The sequence below is a fragment of the Crinia signifera genome, chromosome 12 (genome assembly GCF_055691185.1).
Source record: "Crinia signifera chromosome 12, ASM5569118v1, whole genome shotgun sequence".
NCBI lineage: Eukaryota > Metazoa > Chordata > Amphibia > Anura > Myobatrachidae > Crinia > Crinia signifera.
Window position 1 is genome coordinate 5366517 of NC_139228.1, and position 20515 is coordinate 5387031.

The 20515-nt window shown below is 53.1% G+C and overlaps 1 protein-coding gene across 3 annotated transcripts in view; it reads left to right on the forward strand.

Annotated features, from left to right (window-relative positions):
- The first annotated feature begins 306 nt into the window (after window positions 1-306).
- The window catches only part of PI4KB (phosphatidylinositol 4-kinase beta), a 28066-nt gene continuing 7857 nt past the window's right edge, over window positions 307-20515 (forward strand). Inside the window, exons 1-3 of one of the 3 annotated variants that reach the window (XM_083166856.1) lie at window positions 307-849; window positions 14186-15123; window positions 17044-17088. In XM_083166856.1, coding sequence (XP_083022982.1) covers window positions 14212-15123; window positions 17044-17088 — 957 coding nt within the window. In that variant the 5' untranslated portion in view covers window positions 307-849; window positions 14186-14211. The remainder of the gene's footprint in view (window positions 850-14185; window positions 15124-17043; window positions 17089-20515) is intronic. The other 2 variants (XM_083166855.1, XM_083166857.1) reach the window with 2 other exon arrangements.

Below are 20515 nucleotides of genomic sequence, written 5' to 3' on the forward strand. Positions count from 1 at the left end.
CTACTTGGAATTATGAGTCCCAGCATGCTCTGCCAGCCCTGGTGACTGTAATCAGGCTGGGCGGCCTGTGTGTCTCCAGCTGCAGGAGGACTATAAGTCCCAGCATACTCTGCCAGCCCAGGTGACTAATAAGGCTAGGCGGCCTGTGTCTCTCCAGCTGCAGGAGAACTATAAGTCCCAGCATACTCTGCCAGCCCAGGTGACTGTAGTCAGGCTAGACGGCCTGTGTGTCTCCAGCTGCAGGAGGACTATAAGTCCCAGCATGCTCTGCCAGACCAGGTGACTAATCAGGCTAGGGGTCCTGTGTGTATCCATCTGCCGGAGGACTATAAGTCCCAGCATACTCTGCCAGCCCAGGTGACTAATCAGGCTAGGCGTCCTGTGTGTGGACAAAGCAGGTGCAAGAGACACATGATTACACGGGCTCACTCCTCTAGCCGGACCCAGCTCTCTATGATACTTCCGGAGCCGCTCTTTCTGTGTGGAAGCCAGAGTCGCTGATTCCCGGGAGCCGATCTGGCCTGTGCCGCGCTTTGACTCTATGGTGCAGGCGGAGTGCTGTTGCTGGATGTGGCTGCTGTGCGCTGTCTGGGCCTTGTAGAACTACTGCTCCCAGGATGCCTGGTAGCGTCTGACCCACTGGGAGCTGGGGCGTAGTCACTATTCCCCCCTCCTCCCCTCCCTGTGGCAGCTCCGCCCCCCGCGAGTGACGTCAGACGGTACGGATAGGCGACCTGGCCGCTACCATGGCGGCGGCTGCTGGGCCGGGAGCTGGGATTACCGACCCTGAGACAGCGGAGACCGTGTGACCGGCCCATGAGGTGAGGGGATCCCGGCAGTGCCATGAATGTGTGTATATTGTCCACACTGCTACCCTACATATATATATATATATATACACACACACCTATCTATCACTGTACTGACTGCACCGCTACCCTTCATCTGCGTATATATGTCACTGTACTGACCACACTGCTACCCTGCACCTGCGTATATATGTCACTACTGACCACACTGCTACCCTGCACCTGCGTATATATATCACTGTACTGACCACACTGCTACCCTGCACCTGCGTATATATGTCACTGTACTGACCACACTGCTACCCTGCGTATATATATCACTGTACTGACCGCACCGCTACCCTGCACCTGCGTATATATGTCACTGTACTGACCACACTGCTACCCTGCGTATATATATCACTGTACTGACCGCACTGCTACCCTGCACCTGCGTATATATGTCACTGTACTGACCACACTGCTACCCTGCGTGTATATATCACTGTACTGACCGCACCGCTACCCTGCACCTGCGTATATATGTCACTGTACTGACTACCCTGCGTATATATGTCACTGTACTGACCACACTGCTACCCTGCGTATATATATCACTGTACTGACCGCACCGCTACCCTGCACCTGCGTATATATGTCACTGTACTGACCACACTGCTACCCTGCGTATATATATCACTGTACTGACCGCACTGCTACCCTGCACCTGCGTATATATGTCACTGTACTGACCACACTGCTACCCTGCGTATATATATCACTGTACTGACCGCACCGCTACCCTGCACCTGCGTATATATGTCACTGTACTGACCACACTGCTACCCTGCGTATATATATCACTGTACTGACCGCACCGCTACCCTGCACCTGCGTATATATGTCACTGTACTGACCACACTGCTACCCTGCACCTGCGTATATATATATCACTGTACTGACCACACTGCTACCCTGCACCTGCGTATATATGTCACTGTACTGACTACACTGCTACCCTGCACCTGCGTATATATGTCACTGTACTGACCACACTGCTACCCTGCACCTGCGTATATATATCACTGTACTGACCACACTGCTACCCTGCGTATATGTATCACTGTACTGACCGCTACCCTACACCTGCGTATATATGTCACTGTACTGACCGCACCGCTACCCTACACCTGCGTATATATGTCACTGTACTGACCGCACCGCTACCCTGCACCTCTGTATATATATCACTGTACTGACCGCACCGCTACCCTACACCTGCGTATATATATAACTGTTCTGACCGCACCGCTACCCTGCACCTCTGTATATATGTCACTGTACTGACCGCACCGCTACCCTACACCTGCGTATATATATCACTGTACTGACCGCACCGCTACCCTGCACCTCTGTATATATGTCACTGTACTGACTGCACCGCTACCCTGCACCTGCGTATATATCACTGTACTGACAGCACCGCTACCCTGCACCTGCGTATATATGTCACTGTACTGACCGCACCGCTACCCTGCACCTGCGTATATATGTCACTGTACTGACCGCACCGCTACCCTGCACCTCCGTATATATATCACTGTACTGACCGCACCGCTACCCTGCACCTGCGTATATATATCACTGTACTGACCACACTGCTACCCTGCACCTGCGTATATATGTCACTGTACTGACTACACTGCTACCCTGCACCTGCGTATATATGTCACTGTACTGACCACACTGCTACCCTGCACCTGCGTATATATATCACTGTACTGACCACACTGCTACCCTGCACCTGCGTATATATATCACTGTACTGACCGCACCGCTACCCTGCACCTGCGTATATATATCACTGTTCTGACCGCACCGCTACCCTGCACCTGCGTATATATATCACTGTACTGACCACACTGCTACCCTGCGTATATATATCACTGTTCTGACCGCACCGCTACCCCTGCACCTGCGTATATATATATCACTGTACTGACCGCACCGCTACCCTACACCTGCGTATATATGTCACTACTGACCGCACCGCTACCCTGCACCTCCATATATATATATCACTGTACTGACCGCACCGCTACCCTGCACCTGCATATATATATATCACTGTACTGACCGCACCGCTACCCTGCACCTCCGTATATATATATATATATATATATATATCACTGTTCTGACCGCACCGCTACCCTGCGTCTGCGTATATATATATATCACTGTACTGACCGCACCGCTACCCTGCACCTGCGTATATATATCACTGTACTGACTGCACCGCTACCCTGCACCTGCGTATATATATATCACTGTACTGACCGCACTGCTACCCTGCACCTGCGTATATATATCACTGTACTGACCGCACTGCTACCCTGCACCTGCGTATATATATCACTGTACTGATCGCACCGCTACCCTGCACCTGCGTATATATGTCACTGTACTGACCGCACCGCTACCCTGCACCTGCGTATATGTATAACTGTACTTACCGCTACCCTGCACCTGTGTATATATATCACTGTACTGACCGCACCGCTACCGTTCACCTGCGTATATATAACTGTACTGAACGCACCGCTACCCTTCTCCTGCGTATATATATCACTGTTCTCACCGCACCGCTACCCTTCATCTGTGTATATATAACTACTGAACACACCGCTACCCTGCTCCTGCGTATATATCACTGTTCTGACCGCATCGCTACCCTTCACCTGTGTGTATATATAACTACTGAACGCACCGCTACACTGCTCCTGCGTATATATCACTGTACTGACCGCACCGCTACCCTGCATATATATCACTGTACTGACCGCATAGTACAGTGTTACTGCGTGTACCTGCTATAGTGTTACTGTACATAGTGTTACTGCGTGTACCTCCTATAGTGTTACTGTACATAGTGTTACTGAGTGTACTGCCTATAGTGTTACTGCGTGTACCGCCTATAGTGTTACTGTACATAGTGTTACTGCGTGTATCTCCTATAGTGTTACTGCATGTACTGCCTATAGTGTTACTGCGTGTACCTGCTATACTGTTACTGTACATAGTGTTACTGCGTGTACCGCCTATAGTGTTACTGTACATAGTGTTACTGAGTGTACTGCCTATAGTGTTACTGCGTGTACCACCTATAGTGTTACTGTACATAGTGTTACTGCGTGTATCTCCTATAGTGTTACTGCATGTACTGCCTATAGTGTTACTGCGTGTACCTCCTATACTGTTACTGTACATAGTGTTACTGCGTGTACCGCCTATAGTGTTACTGTACATAGTGTTACTGCATGTACCTCCTATAGTGTTACTGTACATAGTGTTACTTTGTGTACCGCCTATAGTGTTACAGCACATAGTTACTGCATGTACCCCCTATGGTGTTACTGCATGTACCGCCTATAGTGTTACTGTACATATTGTTACTGCACATAGTTACTGTACTTAGTTACTGCATGTACCCCCTATGGTGTTACTGCATGTACCGTCTATAGTGTTACTGCACATAGTGTATGTACCTCCTATAGTGTTACTGCATGTACCGTCTATAGTGTTACTGTACATAGTGTTACTGCGTGTACCGCCTATAGTGTTACTGTACATAGTGTTACTGCGTGTACCTCCTATAGTGTTACTGTACATAGTGTTACTACATGTACCTCCTATAGTGTTACTGTACATAGTGTTACTGCACATAGTGTATGTACCTCCTATAGTGTTACTGCATGTACCGTCTATAGTGTTACTGTACATAGTGTTACTGCGTGTACCGCCTATAGTGTTACTGTACATAGTGTTACTGCATGTACCTCCTATAGTGTTACTGTACATAGTGTTACTTTGTGTACCGCCTATAGTGTTACTGTACATAGTGTTACTACATGTACCTCCTATAGTGTTACTGTACATAGTGTTACTGCACATAGTTACTGCATGTACCCCCTATGGTGTTACTGCATGTACTTCCTATAGTGTTACTGTACATAGTGTTACTGTGTGTACTACCTATAGTGTTACTACATGTACCTCCTATATTGTTACTGTACATATTGTTACTGCACATAGTTACTGTACTTAGTTACTGCATGTACCCCCTATGGTGTTACTGCATGTACCGCCTATAGTGTTACTGTACATAGTGTTACTGTATGTATCTCCTATAGTGTTACTGTACATAGTTACTGCATGTACCTCCTATAGTGTTACTGTACTTAGTTACTGCATGTACCGCCTATAGTGTTACTGTATGTACCGCCTATAGTGTTACTGTACTTAGTTACTGCATGTACCCCCTATGGTGTTACTGCATGTACCGCCTATAGTGTTACTGTACATAGTGTTACTGTATGTATCTCCTATAGTGTTACTGTACATAGTTACTGCATGTACCTCCTATAGTGTTACTGTACTTAGTTACTGCATGTACCGCCTATAGTGTTACTGTACATAGTGTTACTGTACATAGTGTTACTGTACATAGTGTTACTGCACATAGTTACTGTACTTAGTTACTGCATGTACCCCCTATGGTGTTACTGTACTTAGTTACTGCATGTACCCCCTATGGTGTTACTGCATGTACCGCCTATAGTGTTACTGTACATAGTGTTACTGTATGTATCTCCTATAGTGTTACTGTACATAGTTACTGCATGTACCTCCTATAGTGTTACTGTACTTAGTTACTGCATGTACCGCCTATAGTGTTACTGTACATAGTGTTACTGTACATAGTGTTACTGCACATAGTTACTGTACTTAGTTACTGCATGTACCCCCTATGGTGTTACTGTACTTAGTTACTGCATGTACCCCCTATGGTGTTACTGTACTTAGTTACTGCATGTACCCCCTATGGTGTTACTGCATGTACCGCCTATAGTGTTACTGTACATAGTGTTACTGCGTGTACCGCCTATAGTGTTACTGTACATAGTGTTACTGTATGTATCTCCTATAGTGTTACTGTACATAGTTACTGCATGTACCTCCTATAGTGTTACTGTACTTAGTTACTGCATGTACCGCCCATAGTGTTACTGTACATAGTGTTACTGTACATAGTGTTACTGTACATAGTGTTACTGTACATAGTGTTACTGTACATAGTTACTGTACTTAGTTACTGCATGTACCCCCTATGGTGTTACTGCATGTACCGTCTATAGTGTTACTGTACATAGTGTTACTGCACATAGTGTATGTACCTCCTATAGTGTTACTGCATGTACCGCCTATAGTGTTACTGTATGTACCGCCTATAGTGTTAATTTACTTAGTTACTGCATGTACCCCCTATGGTGTTACTGCATGTACCGCCTATAGTGTTACTGTACATAGTGTTACTGTATGTATCTCCTATAGTGTTACTTTACTTAGTTACTGCATGTATCTCCTATGGTGTTACTGCATGTACCGCCTATAGTGTTACTGTACATAGTGTTGCTGTGTGTACCCCTATAGTGTTACTGTACATAGTGTTGCTGTGTGTACCCTATAGTATTGCTGTAGCGTTACCAGCCAGTACACTGTACCCAAGTGGAGTTGGGACAAGTCGCCCCCGGCTGCTCCCCGGTGGAGCTTGATTAGATTGGCACTTGATGTGCCATTTTTTACATGTGATAAATCGTCACATGTAAAAAAACCCGGGGGGGGGGGGGCTACAGAGCAGGGCTGCTGGTGGGAGCAGGGGGGGCGGGGGACGCTGCGGGGGACACAGGCGGCATAGAGCCGGGCAGAGGGAGCCGGGAGCTGTCAGTGCTAGAAAAAAAAGCCTATACAATGAATGGGCAGCCTGTGATTGGCTGAGCGCTCTCTCAGCCAATTGGTGACTGGCTGAGAGAGCGCTCAGCCAATCACAGGCCGCCCATTCATTGTATGTTTTTTTTTTATTTATTCAGTACTGACAGCTCCCGGCTCTATGCCGCCTGTGTACCCCGCAGCGTCCCCAGCCCCCCCTGCTCCCTCCACCGCCGCGCCGCCCCACTAGGTCCCAAGTCGGGTGGTCGGACGTGCAACAGGTCCGACCACCCGACGCAGATCCGATGCGCACGGGACCGCACATTGGATCTGAGGGGACTAAACTAGCCGATTTTGGTCCGATTTCGGCCAGATCCGACTGATCTGGCCGAAATCTGACCAAAATCGGCTAATGTATGGGGGCCTTTAGGTACAAGGAATTATTAACCCATTGGGTCATGGAGCTTACAGTCTAGTGGTTCAGTGTAAGACCCTGTCCCAAGAGCTTACACACTAATGCAGGCCAGGCCAACCTGTGGCATTTACCAATAGCAAAACTGTGGCAGGGCATGATGGGACATAGTGTTCATTCTAGCACCTGCTATCTTTGAAAACCCATGCTGTTCCTGTTCCCTGCCTGGGGTGTCGCTGTCTGCTGTGGTGTTTCTAGCACAGGTATGGTTTGCATATGCATGTACCTCCTATAGTGTTACTGTACATAGTGTTACTGTAGTGTTCCTTCTAGGAACCAAATGTTGCAGGGCGCTGGAGGGGCGGACCGGGCATGCCGACGTCACTGCAGGGGGCGTGCCGGGGCCGCCGCGTCACTGCAGGGGGCGTGCCGGGGCCGCCGCGTCACTGCAGGGGGCGTGCCGGGGCCGCCGCGTCACTGCAGGGGGCGTGCCGGGGCCGCCGCGTCACTGCAGGGGGCGTGCCGGGGCCGCCGCGTCACTGCAGGGGGCGTGCCGGGGCCGCCGCGTCACTGCAGGGGGCGTGCCGGGGCCGCCGCGTCACTGCAGGGGGCGTGCCGGGGCCGCCGCGTCACTGCAGGGGGCGTGCCCGGGCCGCCGCATCGCACATGGGGGCGTGCCCGGGCCGCCGCATCGTACTGCCTATAGTGTTACTGTACATAGTGTTACTGCGTGTACCTCCAATAGTGTTACTGCGTGTACCTCCTATAGTGTTACTGTATGTACCGCCTATAGTGTTACTGTACATAGTGTTACTGTACATAGTGTTACTGTATGTACCGCCTATAGTGTTACTGTACATACTTGTTACTGCACATAGTTACTGTATGTACCTCCTATACTGTTACTGTACATAGTGTTACTGCGTGTACCGCCTATAGTGTTACTGTACATAGTGTTACTGTACATAGTGTTACTGCGTGTATCTCCTATAGTGTTACTGCATGTACCGCCTATAGTGTTACTGTACATAGTGTTACTGCATGTACCTCCTATAGTGTTACTGTACATAGTGTTACTTTGTATACCGCCTATAGTGTTACTGCACATAGTTACTGCATGTACCGCCTATAGTGTTACTGCATGTACCGTCTATAGTGTTACTGTACATAGTGTTACTGCACATAGTGTATGTACCTCCTATAGTGTTACTGCATGTACCGTCTATAGTGTTACTGTACATAGTGTTACTGTACTTAGTTACTGCATGTACCGCCTATAGTGTTACTGTACATAGTGTTGCTGTGTGTACCCCTATAGTGTTACTGTATATAGTGTTGCTGTGTGTACCCTATAGTATTGCTGTAGCGTTACCAGCCAGTACACTGTACCCAAGTGGAGTTGGGGCTCTAAAGGCCCCCATACACTAGGGCGACTTGTCCTTAGGACAAGTCGCCCCCGACTTCCCCCTGACCTACCCCGGCTGCTCTCCGGGGGAGCTTGATTAGATTGGCACTTGATGTGCCATTTTTTACATGTGATAAATCGTCTCGATTTATCACATGTAAAAAACCCGGGGGGGGGGGGGGGGGGGCTACAGAGCAGGGCTGCTGGTGGGAGCAGGGGGGGCGGGGGACGCTGCGGGGGACACAGACGGCATAGAGCCGGGCAGAGGGAGCCGGGAGCTGTCAGTGCTAGAAAAAAAAGCCTATACAATGAATGGGCAGCCTGTGATTGGCTGAGCGCTCTCTCAGCCAATTGCTGAGAGAGCGCTCAGCCAATCACAGGCCGCCCATTCATTGTATGGGCTTTTTTTTTTTTATTCAGTACTGACAACTCCCGGCTCCCCCTGCCCGGCTCTATGCCGCCTGTGTACCCCGCAGCGTCCCCAGCCCCCTCTGCTCCCTCCACCGCCGCGCCGCCCCACTAGGTCCCAAGTCGGGTGGTCGGACGTGCAACAGGTCCGACCACCCGACGCAGATCCGATGCGCACGGGACCGCGCATCGGATCTGAGGGGACATCAAAACTAGCCGATTTTGGTCCAATTTCGGCCAGATCCGACTGATCTGGCCGAAATCTGACCAAAATCGGCTAGTGTATGGGGGCCTTTAGGTACAAGGAATTATTAACCCATCGGGTCATGGAGCTTACAGTCTAGTGGTTCAGTGTAAGACCCTGTCCCAAGAGCTTACACACTAATGCAGGCCAGGCCAACCTGTGGCATTTACCAATAGCAAAACTGTGGCAGGGCATGATGGGACATAGTGTTCATTCTAGCACCCGCTATCTTTGAAAACCCATGCTGTTCCTGTTCCCTGCCTGGGGTGTCGCTGTCTGCTGTGGTGTTTCTAGCACAGGTATGGTTTGCATATCAGTGCTGATATACAGACCACACTGTGCTAGAAGCGCTGCAGCAGACAGCGACACCCCAGGCAGGGAAGAGGAACGGCATGGGTTTTCAAAGATGGCGGGTGCTAGAATGAACACTAGGACAGATTGGCCAGGCCTGGGGTAGTGGATTATACTGTATTATAGTGGTTTCCAGTCCTCATGTACACAGGGCTATTTCACACGCTCCAGCTCCTGCCGGGCGACAAAACCCCGCGCGGCCAAATGCCGTGGCGTACACAGTAGTTCTTAATGGACAATTGTGTCCATTCACACAGGACGGCCACGGCACGGCCGCCTGGTTGCAGCCCGATCCCGCCACTGGAAGGAACGGAGCGTGTGAAATAGCCCTCAGGGTTTCCCTGGTCATCCAGCAGGCGCACAGGTGCAGTCATTACTGGCTGACATGTTTTAAAGATCCACAGGCTTCTGTTCCAAGGAGCTTATACTCCAATGCACAGTTCTCTGTCCTCCGGACCCCACACAGTGCATGTTCTGCAGGTCTCCTCACAGAATCACAAGGAAAATAATGAGCTCCACATGTGGATCTTTTAAAATGTGTCAGTGAGTAATGAATGCACCTGTGCACCTGCCCGGTGACCTGGAAAATGTGAGTTTTTTTTCTGGGGAGTTTGAATAGAGTTTTGCGCTCCTGTATTTTTGCTGCCTTTATTTCAAAACCATTGGATCAATCCCTATTGACCCAATGTTAATGTACAGAGAAAGGGGGTGGGGTTTATGGAAAAAATGGCGCTGAATGAGATTAGATATATACTTCTCTTAACATAAGGTTTTCACAGTTGATGGCAATTCCTACTTGTTTATTCATCTCATTGATGGAGAATACATGTAAAGATAAGATATGAGAATAGGTGTGTCACACACAAGTGCCAGTAAGGGTGTGTACCTCACTAAAGGCCCATACACACACTACGATGTCTTCTTAATGATGAGGAACGACCCCATTATAAATCACCTCCTGAACAACCCAGAACGACTTCGTTTAGGAGGTGAATCTTTTAACATCGTCTACTCTTTATGCTGTGAATGACAGACGACTACCAACGATGCGCGTACCCCTGGGTCGTTAAAGACCATAGCCATCGTCCATGCATGCAGGTCAATTTGGCTATGGTCGTTAACATTGTTTGTTTTTACAATAGAAAAGGTCCTGCATCGTTTGTGGTCGTTTGTGAGCCGTCGTGCACCACTGATCACCCGATGCTGAGGTCGTTGCTTTTCACTTCAAGGGTGAAAATGAAAGATGGTAGTTAACGATGGGTCGTTACTGACACATCTTTGTGTGTGTGTGTGTGTGTGTGTGTGTGTGTGTATGGGCCTTTACACTGAAAGGTCGTTTAAAACACATATAACGGTATCTCTGAAAGCTGGGTGCATAACCGTACTCACAATGTGTTTGACGACCTGGGAAATGTGTCCTGTGGGGTCCTGAAGACCGAGTTTGAGAACCACTGCTCCAGTGGGTTAATGTGAGATTCTGTTCCGAGAACCTTACACTTGACATTTTAGTGGTTTCATGTGAGACACGTAGATGTTTAATACATACTTTCCTTGTTGTAATAGGCTCATAGCCTGTCCGGCTGTAGAGGAGACTCGCCGGAGAAGCTTACACTCTATGCACAGTCACCGAGATACTGTGATAGGTGAGAGCAGCTCCAGTTGCAGAGTGTAACCTCATGGAAACAGGCAGCTTGTGTGTCAGGAAGTTTCCATGTAAGTGATTCCTCAGCCTTTGTTCTCTGCAATGTGCACGCCTTCCTCCTGCTCGCACCCCCTGATAACGTGGACATGCCACGTCTGTGTGTGGTACATAGTGGGCTTATGGTGTGGCATCGCTAAACATGATGCTACGTTGGGGTGCCACCGCTTGTATCATATGCTGAGACTTCCATCGCATTCCTGTGCTGGTAGTGCCCCCGCGGTGTGTGCGGTAGAGGTGCTGGCCGTCCCCCCCCCCCCCCTGCAGTGTGTTCGGTAGTGGGTGCTGGCGGTGACCACCCCGGTGTGTGCGGTAGAGGTGCTGGCCGTTACCCCCCCCCCCCCCCCCCCTACGGTGTTCCCCCACAGTGTGTGTGGTAGAGGTGCTGGCAGTTCCCCCACAGTTTGTGTGTGGTAGAGGCGCTGGCAGTTCCCCCACAGTGTGTGTGTGGTAGAGGTGCTGGCAGTTCCCCCACAGTGTGTGTGTGGTAGAGGCGCTGGCAGTTCCCCCACAGTGTGTGTGTGGTAGAGGTGCTGGCAGTTCCCCCACAGTGTGTGTGTGGTAGAGGCGCTGGCAGTTCCCCCGCATTGTGTGTGTGTGTGTGTGTGTGTGTGTGTGGTAGAGGTCCTGACAGTTCCCCCACAGTGTGTGCGGTAGACGTGCTGGCAGTACCCTTGCAGTGTGTGCGGTAGAGGTGCTGGCAGTACCCTCGCAGTGTGTGCGGTAGAGGTGCTGGCAGTACCCCCGCAGTGTGTGCGGTAAAGGTGCTGGCAGTTCCCCCGCAGTGTGTGTGTGGTAGAGGTGCTGGCAGTTCCCCCGCAGTGTGTGTGTGGTAGAGGTGCTGGCAGTTCCCCCGCAGTGTGTGTGTGTGTGTGTGGTAGAGGTGCTGGCAGTTCCCCCGCAGTGTGTGTGTGTGTGGTAGAGGTGCTGGCAGTTCCCCCGCAGTGTGTGTGTGTGGGGTAGAGGTGCTGGCAGTTCCCCCGCAGTGTGTGTGTGTGTGTGGTAGAGGTGCTGGCAGTTCCCCCGCAGTGTGTGTGTGTGGTAGAGGTGCTGGCAGTTCCCCCGCAGTGTGTGTGTGGTAGAGGTGCTGGCAGTTCCCCCACAGTGTGTGTGTGTGTGTGGTAGAGGTGCTGGCAGTTCCCCCGCAGTGTGTGTGTGTACGGTAGAGGTGCTGGCAGTTCCCCCGCAGTGTGTGCGGTAGAGGTGCTGGCAGTGCCCCCGCAGTGTGTGCGGTAGAGGTGCTGGCAGTGCCCCTGCAGTGTGTGCGGTAGAGGTGCTGGCAGTGCCCCTGCAGTGTGTGCGGTAGAGGTGCTGGCAGTGCCCCTGCAGTGTGTGCGGTAGAGGTGCTGGCAGTGCCCCTGCAGTGTGTGCGGTAGAGGTGCTGGCAGTACCCCTGCAGTGTGTGCGGTAGAGGTGCTGGCGGTACCCCCGCAGTGTGTGCGGTAGAGGTGCTGGCAGTACCCCCGCAGTGTGTGTGCGGTAGAGGTGCTGGCAGTGCCCCTGCAGTAGGAGAGCTCAGGTGTAAGGTGTGGGGCTGGGATCATGTTTCTGCATGGTCATCAGGTGTGACATGAGTAGGAGAATGTCTCCCCAGGTGCTGGCAGTGCGTCACACACTGACTGACCTTTACAGGTACTTCCACTCAGCATACAGCAGCAGGTAGTGTCTGCGTATTGCTCACTCTGATTGGCCAAAGACTCTTCCCATTACACCAGATCACAGCATTCAGTCATCTGTACAGACTGGGCTAGCGTGAATGCTGTGTGTACACGCGGCGCGTTCTGACATGGCTAGCGTGAATGCTGTGTGTACACGCGGCGCGTTCTGACATGGCTAGCGTGAATGCTGTGTGTACACGCGGCGCGTTCTGACATGGCTAGCGTGAATGCTGTGTGTACACGCGGCGCGTTCTGACATGGCTAGCGTGAATGCTGTGTGTACACGCGGTGCGTTCTGACATGGCTAGCGTGAATGCTGTGTGTACACGCGGCGCGTTCTGACATGGCTAGCGTGAATGCTGTGTGTACACGCTGCGCGTTCTGACATGGCTAGCGTGAATGCTGTGTGTACACGCGGCGCGTTCTGACATGGCTAGCGTGAATGCTGTGTGTACACGCGGCGCGTTCTGACATGGCTAGCGTGAATGCTGTGTGTACACGCGGCGCGTTCTGACATGGCTAGCGTGAATGCTGTGTGTACACGCGGCGCGTTCTGACATGGCTAGCGTGACACGCGGCGCGTTCTGACATGGCTAGCGTGAATGCTGTGTGTACACGCGGCGCGTTCTGACATGGCTAGCGTGAATGCTGTGTGTACACGCGGCGCGTTCTGACATGGCTAGCGTGAATGCTGTGTGTACACGCGGCGCGTTCTGACATGGCTAGCGTGAATGCTGTGTGTACACGCGGCGCGTTCTGACATGGCTAGCGTGAATGCTGTGTGTACACGCGGCGCGTTCTGACATGGCTAGCGTGAATGCTGTGTGTACACGCGACGCGTTCTGACATGGCTAGCGTGACACGCGGCGCGTTCTGACATGGCTAGCGTGAATGCTGTGTGTACACGCAGTGCGTTCTGACATGGCTAGCGTGAATGCTGTGTGTACACGCAGTGCGTTCTGACATGGCTAGCGTGAATGCTGTGTGTACACGCGGCGCGTTCTGACATGGCTAGCGTGAATGCTGTGTGTACACGCGGCGCGTTCTGACATGGCTAGCGTGAATGCTGTGTGTACACGCGGCGCGTTCTGACATGGCTAGCGTGAATGCTGTGTGTACACGCGGCGCGTTCTGACATGGCTAGCGTGAATGCTGTGTGTACACGCAGTGCGTTCTGACATGGCTAGCGTGAATGCTGTGTGTACACGCAGTGCGTTCTGACATGGCTAGCGTGAATGCAGTTTGTGCGCGTTTCACCATGGGCAGGGAAATCTTAGGCCTATATTGATGGAAGGTTGTGTGCAGCCATTTCTCTAATAGAATACAAAGACACCCGCACACTAGTGACATGTACAGTAATGATAAATAGGAGAGAAGGAAGGTTATGTAGACAGAATGCCTTGTATCTCTCTCTCCCTCTCTATTACCTTTATGACCACTCTTTGTCTTTCTAGATCTCATATGAGGACTGATCCGTGAGATGGGCGACGCCATGGTGGAACCAGTAGCAGACACTCTCTCTGGCGAGGTTGTCTTACAGCCTAACAGTGGGAGTCCCCTTGGTGTCATCACGGAGGGTGTGGTGGAGCTGTCTCTGGTCATAGACCCCGATGTGGCGCAGAAAGCTTGCCAGGATGTCCTGGAGAAGGTGAAACTCATACATGGCTCCTCCTTGGAGAACCTGGACCGAGCGGAAGATGACGGTCAGGAAGATGCAATGGCCAATGGGAACTCTGGCAAGAAACCAGAAGAGCCTCCTGCCTCCATCACCCGATGTAGAATCTCCGAGGAGGACGAGTCTCTAATGGGCATCAACAGCGTAAAAAACGCCCGGCGGAGGCAGAAGAATAATTCCGCTAAGCAGTCCTGGCTCCTGCGCCTGTTTGAGTGTAAGCTGTTTGACGTTTCCATGGCGATTTCGTACCTTTATAACTCCAAGGAGCCCGGGGTGCAGGCCTACATCGGCAACAGACTCTTCTACTTCAGGAATGAGGATGTGGACTTCTACTTACCACAGCTACTAAACATGTACATTCATATGGATGAGGACGTGGGGGATGCCATCAAGCCCTACGTGGTCCACCGATGCCGGCAGAGCATAAACTTCTCCTTGCAGTGCGCTTGGCTCCTGGGGGCCTATTCCTCGGACATGCACATCTCCACACAGCGCCATTCCCGGGGGACCAAGCTGCGCAAAGTCATTCTCTCTGATGAGCTGAAGCCGGTTCACAAGAGGCGGGAACTGCCGCCGCTCAGCCTAGTCCCGGATACTGGCTTATCCCCATCCAAGCGTACTCATCAGAGGTCCAAGTCCGATGCCACCGTCAGCATCAGCCTCAGCAGCAACTTAAAGAGGACAGCAAGCAACCCTAAGGTGGAGAACGACGATGAGGTGAGGCTGGCCTTCTAGGCACCCACGCAGTGCATTGCGGGTACAGAGTGTGGTGGCCATAGTGGTGACATGGTTTGCTGCATCCTAGCTTAGCCTGTGCTTACGTGCAGTGGTCACAGTGGGGTTGGTCCACGCTCAGGGGCCACGCAGTTGGGGGGGGGGGGGGGAATCACTGTGTTCTGGTGTTTTACACCATTACATGTGTATGTAGCTGGTAGAGGAGCCTGGTGCTTGCACACTGTAGCAGTATTCCTGCATTGTCATCTATCATATGTCATGCTGCAGTATGGTAGCTGAGCATACAGAGCTGCTGTCTGTTCTCCTCCATAGCCTCGCAGTCACATGACTTGGCACATGACCTGGCATCTCCTACACAGTCACATGACTGAGCATTTCCTACATTCTCTTGCAATCACATGATCCAGAAGCTCATTCACAGCCTGGCAGTCACATGACCCAGCACACATGCAATGTATTTAATACAGTCAGAGCTGCAGTGACACCATGTGGTGTATTGTAGTCACTGCAAGATCTTGAATGAAGCGTCCAGCACTCCAGGTGTGCATCAGCTGAATAGACCTGTGGTCATGTGTGTTACACAGGCTGCACAGGAGAGGAAGGTTCCTGGTTCCATGATATGTTGTTAGGGACAGGACAATGCACAGATGCCCCCTCATATGTGGCTGTAGGGGGTAATGAGATCCCAGTCTGTGATACGATGTATATTCATGGCGAGGGCAGAACATTGGAGAAGCAACATTCCCTACTGTGACAATAGGGCCGACAGGGTGCATGTTATACAGATGGCACTATGCCCCCAGAGGCTGGCTATGAAGGGGCAGTGGGCTAACGCTTCCACTCCCTGCGCTGCTCCTGATGCCGCCTCCTTGTGTCTGCTGAGCTGATCGTCCAGGCAACGAGGAGATGTATTCTACTGGTTGGTAGCGTGCTTCGCCGGGTGTGGATCGTATTGTCGACCGGAATTAAGTCGACAGGCAGCAAGGTCGACAGGGTTCTATGTCGACATGGGTGAAGGTCGACAGGGTTCTAGGTCAACATGGGTTAAGTCAACAGGTCGCGAGGTCGACATGGTTTTTTTCACCCGAATGTTGACACAGTCGACATGGACACAGTTGGAAGTCAGCCACAACCCCTCGCTACGCCTCGGCACAGTATTTTATTCTCCCACCATGCCCTAGTGGATGGTAGGGCATGAAATACCGCCTGTCGGCACTCAAAAAAACTGTGAAAATACCAATGTCGACTGTGTCCCATGTCGACCTAGAACCCTGTCGACCTTCATCCATGTCGACCTAGAGCCCTGTCGACCTAGAACCCTGTCAACCTAGAACCCTGTCGACCTAGAACCCTGTCGACCTTGTTGCTTTTTGACCTAATGACTGTCGACCTAAGCCAGGTCGACAATACTATCGTATCCTGCTTCGCCAGGCCTCCGCGCAGTGCCTAGGGCCGCTATGGTGTCCATCCCCGGCCGACTCACTGGGTGCTGCTCCCCCGTATACCCCACAGTCACCCTAACAGGCCAGGTTTTCCAGATAACAATGCACAAGTGGCATAATTAGTTCAGTACATCTGGCTCAAGGCTAGATATCCTTAGAACCTGGTCTGTTATGGGAACCAGCAGGACGCAGCGAGCAGCAGAATCCATATTGCCGGTAGCAGCCCCATCACTGAACACAGGGTGGCTGCGGGTACTACCGGATTACGCGGCTCTCCGCCCACCCACCGTACAGCGCCACGTCTCTGGCAGAGCAGGTGTGGGAAGGTGGTGCGTTGTCACCTCACATCCAATTGCAGCATCCCTGGGCATGGGTGGGGGTATGGGGTCCGTGTAACCGTAGTGGCTAAATCTCTGCCTTTCTCTCCCCCTCTCACCTCCTGTCATTCCCTCCTTCCCAGGACCTCTCCTCCAGCTCGGAAAGCCTCGATAGGTCCTTCTCCTCCGTAAGTGGACGGTTTACATGTAGTCGGTTGGGGGTCTTACTGGTTTCTCTCTCTGCCAGCAGCATTTCCTCTGCAGGTACTAAAGGGCCACACCCAGTCCCCCCCTCCCCTGCATGTCTGCGGCCTGGCAGCATTGTATACAAAATGGTGGCAGTCGGCGCTGTGCATGAAATGAGATGGAGCACTGCGCATTTACCCTCCACTGCTGGCGGCATTCACAAATACAGCTGTGAAAGGGTCAGGAACGCGCCAGCCCTGATAATGTGTCAGCGATTCTGGCTGCGAAATGCGTCCTGCCAGATGATGGGTTAGAGCTGGAGCCCCTCCCCCAAGCAGGTAACGAATGACAATGCTGGGGGGGGGGGGGGGTGTCTTACACACGTTTGTGAATGTCGCACTGTCGTCTTGCTGCGTCCTGCTGCTGGCGATCCCTCTAATCACTGAAACAGCTTTATTTAGTGTCTCCTGCCGCCGCGTATTAAACACTGCTTTGTGGGGCTCTCAGATCGCCCCCTTGTTACCCCATCATTTCACTGTAATGTGCCCTGAAATAATATAAATGAGGGGCTCGGCTAGAATCCTATCTGCACAGAGCGCCTGGTGATACAGTAATGAGGACAGGGGGAGGGAACTCCAGAAGCATGCTGGGACTTGTGGTCCCACAACAGAGCCCCAGAGGAGTGTAACTGGAAGCAGATCTGTTTCAGTGAATAGAATCACAGCTTCCTCCCCATCATTACACGGCTGCCCTCTGATCACATATTCAGTGTGTGCCACGCAGCCTGGCCCATTCCCCCCCCACTGCGCATGCCCTGCCTGGCGACACTGCATGTAAGCTTGCTGGCTCAGAGAGTGTGGCCCACGTTTCCTTAGGTGCACGGTATGGTCAGTTGCTCTCTGTCTGCTGCCATATATTTTCTGTACATAAATAATAAAAGGATATTGGTAACACAGATACGTTAACATTAATCTTGAGATGAGGTTGGAACCTCCAGGCCAAGCTTTGGCCCCTTCTGCTGAGCCTCCGCGAGCCCCACCCCAGCTGCGAGCGAGTGGAGACCGGGCAGAGGAAATGCTGTTTCTCTATTATGATCATTGGAATTATCAAGTGTTGGAGAACTAATTCCAGGCGATTCTTTATTTCATTCCTTCTGTTCCTTGGGATTCATTTTCAGTTTCTTGTTTTATTTCCGTATTGTTTTGTCGGCGGGTCTGAGGTACAGAGCGTTATCCCAGCTGGTAAAGTTCCCTGGTCACACGTTACTATGTGCCCGCTGCGCTGTATGTCCTATACACCACCCGGTATACATGGCCGCTCTGCCGCTTGTACTGTGTGGGTAGGAGGGTGAGCGCTCCCCACATGCTGGGGCAGATGCATTAAGCCTGGGGATATCGCACCAGCCAATCCACTCATTTTTCAACATAGCTGATTGGCTGGTGCTTTCTCACCTTCTACTTTATCTCTTCACCAGGCTTAATACATCTGCCCCACTGTCCCCAATGTGACTGATGATGAATGAGTCTGATAGGCTGATTGTAGTCCCCATACCCCCCCCCCCCCCCCCCCCCAGTCGCAGCAATGGTGTAAGTGCCGGCAGCGCAGAAGCCAAAGCGCAATCGTTCTGTGCAGCGTCATCGAACCAAAACTTACAGACAAAGCTCAGATTAGAAAACCAGTATCTGTAGTCTGCAGGTCCGGCTGGTCTTATCCCCAATGGGGCACAGATGGCACGGCAAGGGGCATGGTGCAGGGGGACGCTTGCATGAAGGGGCACGGTGGAAGGGGACGCTCGCATGAAGGGGCGCGGTGCAGGGGGGACGCTCGCATGAAGAAGCGCGGTGCAGGGAGATGCTCGCATGAAGGGGCGTGGTGGAGGGGGACGCTCGCATGAAGGAGCGCGGTGCAGGAGGACGCTCGCATGAAGGGGCGCGGTGCAGGGGGACGCTCGCATGAAGGGGCGCGGTGCAGGGGGACGCTCGCATGAAGGGGCGCGGTGCAGGGGGACGCTCGCATGAAGGGGCGCGGTGCAGGGGGACGCTCGCATGAAGGGGCGCGGTGCAGGGGGACGCTCGCATGAAGGGGCGCGGTGCAGGGGGACGCTCGCATGAAGGGGCGCGGTGCAGGGGGACGCTCGCATGAAGGGGCGCGGTGCAGGGGGACGCTCGCATGAAGGGGCGCGGTGCAGGGGGACGCTCGCATGAAGGGGCGCGGTGCAGGGGGACGCTCGCATGAAGGGGCGCGGTGCAGGGGGACGCTCGCATGAAGGGGCGCGGTGCAGGGGGACGCTCGCATGAAGGGGCGCGGTGCAGGGGGACGCTCGCATGAAGGGGCGCGGTGCAGGGGGACGCTCGCATGAAGGGGCGCGGTGCAGGGGGACACGCATGAAGGGGCGCGGTGCAGGGGGACGCTCGCATGAAGGGGCGCGGTGCCGGGGGAAGCTCGCATGAAGGGGCGCGGTGCGGGGGGAAGCTCGCATGAAGGGGCGCGGTGCGGGGGGGAAGCTCGCATGAAGGGGCGTGGTGCGGGGGGGGACGCTCGCATGAAGGGGCGTGGTGCAGGGGGGACGCTCGCATGAAGGGGCGTGGTGCAGGGGGGACGCTCGCATGAAGGGGCGTGGTGCAGGGGGGACGCTCGCATGAAGGGGCGTGGTGCAGGGGGGACGCTCGCATAAAGGGGCGTGGTGCAGGGGGGACGCTCGCATAAAGGGGCGTGGTGCAGGGGGGACGCTCGCATGAAGGGGCGTGGTGCAGGGGGGACGCTCGCATGAAGGGGCGGGGTGAAGGGGAGACGCTCGCATGAAGGGGCGGGGTGCAGGGGGACGCTCGCATGGGGGGCGCTCGCATGAAGGGGCGTGGTGCAGGGGGGACGCTCGCATGAAGGGGCGTGGTGCAGGGGGGACGCTCGCATGAAGGGGCGTGGTGCAGGGGGACGCTCACATGGGGGGCGCTCACATGAAGGGGCGTGGTGCAGGGGGACGGTCGCATGGGCTGCAGGTCCGGCTGGTCTTATCCCCAATGGGGCACAGATGCGCGGTGCAGGGGGACGCTCGCATGAAGGGGCACAGTGGAAGGAGGATGCTCGCATGAGGGGGCGCAGTGGAGGGGAGACACTCGCATGAAGAAGCACGGTGCAGGGAGACGCTCGCATGAAGGGGCGTGGTGGAGGGGGGACGCTCGCATGAAGGAGCGCGGTGCAGGAGGACGCTCGCATGAAGGGGCGCGGTGCAGGGGGACGCTCGCATGAAGGGGCACAGTACGGAGGGGGGGGTGCTCGCGTGAAGGGGCGCAGTGCGGGGGGGATGCTCGCATGAAGGGGCCAAGTGCGGGATTTCGCTTGTGTGAAGGGGCGCAGTGTGGGATTTAGCTCACGTGAAGGTCTTTGATTTCCCTAGGAAGGTGATTGCAATCCCTGGGTATCTGTCACCAT